Raw genomic sequence first — 6,801 nt, 5'->3', positions numbered from 1 at the left:
GATGGAGTCTTGCCCTGAAAACTAATCTTCATTTAATTTGTATTCTGTATTTGAATTAAGACATTTATAATCCCCAAACTAGCTAATGTACAGTCTACACTGTTTCAGATTTTCCACCTCCTGGGACCAAGAATGGAATTGTAGGTAGCAAATGCATGTGGATAAAGGACTTGACACTTTGATAATCTCTGTGCAGGAAATTTCCAGTGGCCAAGATGATGTGTGGTCCTGTTTCCTCTCCTGTTTCCTGTTTCCTGGAAAAGAAGTGGAAGTTGGATGAGCAACAGGACAGAAAGCAAGGGAGGTTGGGAGGAGCTTGTCAGGCTTGCCAAGGAAGAATCAGGGACATACCTACACACCACACTATGAAGAAGCGGAAGGAAAACTCACACCTGGATGTCTGTAACGGGCAAGGCTGCTTAATTCAGACAAAGATGCCAGCAGGGCTGAGAGGAACATGAAGGAACATCCTTAAGTGCTAGCAAAGAAGTTGGTTATTTACCCTGACTTAAGGAACAGTCTGCCCCTGACCTGGCCAGCTGTCTGCTGCAGGTCCATGCATCACGGTCAGACTTAGAGCAGAGAGCAGTGTCTCAGTGACATTTTGGCTCTGCTTGAAGTCAGTGGCCAAAGTGCTACAAGCCTCAAAAAGGTTAATTCTCACCTTCAACCTGTAAACCATCTATAAACCATTTATAAAATACAACTTTTTCAATTGTTGGACTGCCTTTAGTGCTTTCACTGCCATGTATGCGTGGCATTAATAAAAGCACCATGGAATCCAGCTGATGGAAGGAATATAACTATGTTATAGTATTACTGCTGACAAGAGGAATGTAACCTTTCCCCAAGATCTGATTGTCCCACTCCAGAATAAATAAAGCACAATGGTACTGTCGTCTTTGTTTTTTCCTGTAATGTAAAAATCACAACAGCAGTTTTGTTTCTCCAGAACACACTTGGAATTACACACTTGGAATTCCAAATGTTCATGAGCTTTAAATCTGCTCTTAGAAGCAGGCACACTAGAACACTTCCTACAGCAATAGGTGAGGTATTTTCAGAGAAAGCACTTTGCACTTAATAGGTCTTGAGAGACACTCTTTTTTATCAGTACTGATAACCAAATATGAGGAGTAATTTAAAAAAGCCACCAAAACAATGATTAATGTTTACAGGTTTGAATTACGCTTAAATACATTACTGTGTGTTTCAAGAATACATTAATAGGAATGAGACTACAGTACTTTGCCATTTTTCTATAAAACAGGGTTTTTAAAAATTTTGATAAAATACATGATAAAAAAAATTACTAACAAACTGTAGTAAACTTAAATGTATGAAGATTGCATTCAGGCGGTTTAAATGCGTATTTCTTCATCATGGGTTGTAACAGGTATATTTTTGTGTATTCTTGTAACTGTTTCTTTTCCCTTTAAAGCAACAAATATTTCATTTTAATGCTTATTTTATTATAAGCTTCAAGGAGAGGACTTCAGGAAGGAGTAACATGTGAGTTTATAATGGTTTATAGAAAAAAACTATAAAATATGTATTAGATTCTGAAGAAAATTAAGAATTATATATTGTACAAATGTAAGAAATGTGTCTGAAATAAAATGTCAGTTTGTGAATCCCTGATTTTGTTTCTACCTGTTTAATTGAGCAACGGTAGTGTCTTCATGACAATGACGTCAAGCTACAGAATCATTTTATTAAGTTATTAATTGAAATCCATCCTCTTTTTCAGCAGAAAGTGAAAGCATGGCCCATTGTTACAGCAGTGTCAGTCAAAACAAAGCAGAATTTTGATTCCCTTTCATTACGGTATCTTGAAAATGCTAAATCATATTCCCTTAACTTCTTTGAGGTATAAGTGCATGTGATCTGTACCCCTCCATATATTCCACTACCTCTCCACTTGTATGAGGGGCTGCACTTTTACCACCTCCAAATCTGTCAAATCTGTCTCAAACTCAGAGTCCGAGGACTCACTCCAAATATTTCCATCCCATTCCTTGTGATCCTATGAAGATTTCACAGTGAGAGCAGGAACCTTTCTTTTCCCATATTTATGCCTTCATTTGTTAGCTATACATGCCTCCAGCCATTCTGCAGTGCATTGCTGCTCATAGCACCCCTCTGCTTGAGTGGTAATTATTTCTTGTACCATCAACTCTCCATCCTTAAAAGTCCTGACTTCCTTGTCCGACTCTCTCACTTTGCTCTGCAATGCCATAGGTTCACAGCTGAGAGCTCTAAGACTGGTAGCTAATAGCCATCACTCTGAATGCACACACCTCCTTTGTCCTTCTCCCCCCCCACCCTTTATACACTGAGCGTGATGCCATATGGTCTGGAATATCCCTTTAGTCAGTTTGGGTCACCTGTCCCAACTGTGTCTCCTCCCACCCTCCCATGCACCCTCGACCACTGTGGCGGCATGAAAAACAGAAAAGGCCTTGGCTCTGTGTAAGCACTGCTCAGCAATAACAGAAACATATCTATATTACCTGTGTTCAGCACATATCCAAAACACAGCCCCCTACCAGCCACTATGGAGAGAATTAACTCTACCTCAGCCAAAACCAGCACATCATCGTGAATGAATGAGAGCTATTTCGTTCTAGCCCGTGTTTCCCCAGTGCTGAATGGGGCTTCCTATTCTGTTTCTGAGCACAATTAGAAAAGGGTTTAAAAAGAAAGAACTGGAAAGACATGAAAAGACCATGAGTAAGCAATGGAATTATTTGTATTGTCTTTTTCTAAGATGGAGAGAATTGATGTACCAGATAAAAAGAGGAAAAAAAATAATACAACTTTAAAATGAACTGCCTAAACCAAACCAAATATCCCCAGTGTTTTTACTTACATACAGAGCAAACTTGATGAGCAAAGTCCATGAGGTGCACCAAAAATTTTATATCAAGTTTGCTCTGCACTTAAGTCCAAAGATGTGCAGTTTGAAGCTGGAGCAGGAGGCATCAAACTACCCTCCCCAGTGTTTTCACAGCCTGGCCAGTGCTGCCTCCCTGTCTGTGCCAGGACCTCTGCTGCTGAGTTTCTTTGGACTGCCTTCCCCATTCTCTTGCAGATCAGCCAGATCCAGTAGACTTCTGGATACAGGAGATTTCTGCATTTGGGTCTTCTAGAGCTGAGTCAGGTGAATTCTCACACTCATCCAGCCTGATGGATGTGACTGCTTCTATTGCCATCTCTGTGTCTGTGCATGTCTGCATTCCAAGGAGCCAACACACACACACACAGACAGAGATTTACACAGTTACTACAAACCAGGTTGACATCAACAATTCACTAGCACCCAGCATGTTTATAAATTCCTCAAATAACAATATAGAAATTAATTGAAATACATCCCTGTACTATTTGTGGCTGGATATCAAGCTCCTTACCCAGTCCTTGGTGCAAAGCTTGGGTCTTTCTAGAACAATGTTTTCTGGGTCATGAGAGAGTCCAGTTTCAAGTTCCCTGCTGCACTGTACAGACTCACATGGAGGCATCCCACTGGTAGGCAGCCTAAAATGCTTCACACTTCCAACTGCTGTTCCCAAGATCTGTAAGCTCCCCACTGCTCTGTGACCTGTATTCCCTTCTTCCATTGCATCTTTGTCCTCCTCTCTGACCAAGCATGGTTTCAGTCCTTTGGAATGACTCCTTCCTGTTGTGCCTGATGTGTCTGCTCACAGCCTCATTTTGCAGGTACCCTCTGTGAAAATCCTTGGGAGACTGAGTAGGACTGAAAACATGGTTAACTGTGAAACCATGAAACTTTATTTCCATAACTAAGTTAACTTCAGGACTTGCATGCATGCAGAGGAGGAGGGGCAGGACAGAGCAGGCCTTTGGCACTGAGGCTGCCTTTGGGTCAGCAGGCACTGCCCCAGAAGGAAATGGTCATGGTCCACTGCAGCCTCCACTGGATCCTGTTCATCCTGCTTCTCTATCCAATTTTCTCCTTAGGGCCTCTAGAAATTCATGCACTTGAGTAAAAAATTCCACCAGCTGCTGCAGTGGAAGTGGGAAGGAGCGAAACCAGCCCGATGGTGTTGGTATTGGCACTGGTATTGGTGTTGGATTCTGAGAGGCAGTTGAAGTAGTCATAAAATGACTCCATGCCCTTTTATCTGGTTGCGGGTCTATCTGGACCAAGATCCAGTCGTAGAAATACTGAGTAGAGGTGTAGACTCCGGGCTGGTTTGTTCTTGCACAGCTTTTTCCCCAGCTGGCCAAGCCAACGAGCCAGAAGTAGGCAGCATGGTCATCTTTGCACACCAGGGGACTGCCACTGTCGCCCTGCAGTGAAGCAGAGACAGTTAAGTTGGTGTCAGGTGGCTGCTGCCAGCACTAGGGCTATCTCCTTCTCTCTCCTAGCCCCTGCCAGAGGAGCTGTATTCATGGCAGACAAAGGCTCTGCTCAGGTGCTGGAGCATATAGAACTTTGGCTGGGAGTGGGCTGGGGGCTTGTAAGGTTGGTCTCTCTCTCATTTCTGCACAGGGATCCTGGATTTGCAGAGGACGGATGCTCCAAGGTCAGCATCTGGATGTCTGGGCTGCCAAGAGCACTAGATGGGCTTTCTGGGCAGAGTTCCAGCCTTGGGGCACTGAGCAAGGACCTGTAGATGGGGAAGCGGAGGGAAGCCCTATCAGCAGTGTGGACCTGGGGCTGGGGCAGTAACTGGCCAGGCAAAGCAGATGCTTGGCTGTGCCTCGGCTGTAGTGATGGGGCTGTCCGTGCTGCTGAGGGCTGAGTGGCTCCTACCTGGCAGGTGTCCATGGTGCCTTGTGGGTAACCAGCACACAAGTTGTGGGTGTGGATGGCCCCCATGTACCACCAGCTGCTGTTACAGAGCTGGACATCGATGAGATGGACCTTGGACTCCTGCAGGACATCACTTGATCTTTGATCTGTAAGCACAGAAAGGAATGAGCACCGAGCAACTCCTGTGCCCTTCACTTCCTTATCTGGGGGCGAAGCCCTTCCCTAGGGCTTCCCTAAGGTTCCCTAGAAGGGACACCATGTTGTCGTGCTGTCCCCATTCTGTCTGGCTTTGGGGAGTGGGCCAGGACCATCTCTCCAGAGACACACATCCTACAGCCTGACTCTGGCTTTGACCCCTGCAGCTGGGAACCCCAACCCATCTCCCTGGTGTGTCAAGCTTGCCTTCAGGCCACATATCATTTTTGGGAACCCACCTCTTTCAGTGGTGGAACCCCAGCCAGCAATGTAGCAAGTTTTCAGCTCTGACACTCTCAGCGTGGCATCAGGCACACAGCCCAGCTGTATGTAGTGGCTGCATGGGACTGGCTGGTCCAATTCCAGCAAGGCAATGTCATTCCTCTCCTCACCAGGAGTATATTGTTCATGAACATGTAGCTGCTTAATCTGGCGCAATTGCACCTCAGGGCCCAGCTGAGTCAACTGGGTGGCCCCGATCACCACACGCCACATGCTGATGTTCCTGGGAGGCAGATGGAGAAAGGAGTGAGAGGGAGCAGAGCCATGTACTGCAGCAGCCCAGCAATTCCCTGCCTTCTGCTTCCCAAGGCAGAGATGAAAGCTGTGCTAGATAGGATATGACTGTCCTAGCATGCCTTAGGCTGCAGTACTGTTGGCCTGAAGGCTGCTAGGAAGCAGTTACAGGAGTGCAGCCTCCTCCCTGAGCAGCGTCTCAGCTGGGCTCTGCAGTGCCCAGGCACTGGGTATACCGCAAAGAAATGGGATGGGAGTAGCATGTAGTGCTGCCAGCTGGGCACCTGCTAGTGTTGTAGGGATATCCCCGTTCCCTGGTCCTCCTTACCTGGTGTTGTTGAAGCAGTGGGCAGCTGTGAGGACCCACTGTGTGCTGATGAGGGACCCTCCACAGATATGCCCTGTGCCTGGTTTCTGGGTATCCTGGATGCTGACAATCCCAGGCCAGGCCCCTGTCTGGACACTTGTGCCTCCCACGACACTCAATGTGCTGTCATCAGAAGCCGTGGGGCCATAGTCATAAGTTGTGGGACTGTAGGAAGCATCCATGGGCCAGAGCCCACAGGTCCCTCTGTAAGAAGAAAGTCATTGCTGTTCTGCTCAATGCCTTGCTGCTGCTCAGGGTAAAGGTTGCCTGACTTTCCTGCCCACATGGCATTGTTTGCATGGCCAGCAGGGCCCAGGAATCTCATAGGGCATGTGTCTGTCTGCCCATTTCTATTTGAGTCCCACAGACAATTTGTGCCAGCAACACGGGCACTGTCAAGGAACTGAGCTACCACAGGGGGTTCAGGAAGCTGTGATATGGCCACAGGGGACAGAAAAAAACCACTAAGGGTTACCCAAGCTCCCTCCCAGAGCCTGAGGCCGCTTACCCACAGGTGTCCCATGAGCCGAGCACGGGCTTGCACACAGCCAGCACGACAAGGAGGCACAGCAAATTCATCACTGCCAGTGGCACATCTCAGCTGCAAGGAGTGAGGGCTCATTGCCTCCAGTGCAGCCACCAGCATAGGGTCTACAGGCCCCAGGGCTGATGTCACAGAGTGGCTGATTTGGTGTTCTAGGCACAGAGGCTTTGGGGGACTGGGCAGGGGACAAGGTAGAGTCACAGAATAATAGACTGGTTTGGGTTGGAGGGGACTGTAAACATTGTCTAGTTCCAACCTCCTTGCCATAGACAGGAACATCTTCAACTAGAGCAGGATGCCATCCAACCTGGCCTTGAACACTTTCAGGGATGGGACAACAACAACTTCTCTGGATAGCCTGTGCCAGTGCCTCACCACTCATGGGACTTCCATGCAGAA

General features: G+C 46.9%; 1 protein-coding gene across 1 annotated transcript; it reads right to left on the bottom strand.

Annotated features, from left to right (window-relative positions):
• Window positions 1–3,948: 3,948 nt before the first annotated feature.
• Window positions 3,949–6,446, bottom strand: LOC126646867 (acrosin-like). The gene is made up of 5 exons (XM_050328542.1): window positions 6,367–6,446; window positions 5,820–6,062; window positions 5,215–5,480; window positions 4,781–4,926; window positions 3,949–4,314 (listed from the first exon to the last, which is right to left on the bottom strand). Exons 1-5 carry the CDS (start codon window positions 6,435–6,437, stop codon window positions 3,949–3,951), a joined length of 1,092 nt encoding a protein of 363 aa, XP_050184499.1. The 5' UTR covers window positions 6,438–6,446.
• Between the last annotated feature and the right edge of the window lie 355 nt (window positions 6,447–6,801).

Source organism: Myiozetetes cayanensis, unplaced genomic scaffold (assembly GCF_022539395.1).
Source record: "Myiozetetes cayanensis isolate MyiCay16 unplaced genomic scaffold, myiCay2020 scf4, whole genome shotgun sequence".
NCBI classification, from domain to species: Eukaryota; Metazoa; Chordata; class Aves; order Passeriformes; family Tyrannidae; genus Myiozetetes; species Myiozetetes cayanensis.
Note: the sequence above shows the minus strand (reverse complement) of the source record. Positions and strands in the feature narration are given on the sequence as shown.

Excerpts from the sequence above, each read along its gene's own strand:
- LOC126646867 (XM_050328542.1), bottom strand. The coding sequence starts at position 6,437 with ATGAATTTGCTGTGCCTCCTTGTCGTGCTGGCTGTGTGCAAGCCCGTG. Across the intron at positions 6,063-6,366 it reads GGCTCATGGGACACCTGTGG|AGGGACCTGTGGGCTCTGGC; the intron begins GTAAGCGGCCTC and ends TTCTTCTTACAG. Across the intron at positions 4,315-4,780 it reads GCACCATGGACACCTGCCAG|GGCGACAGTGGCAGTCCCCT; the intron begins GTAGGAGCCACT and ends GCTTCACTGCAG.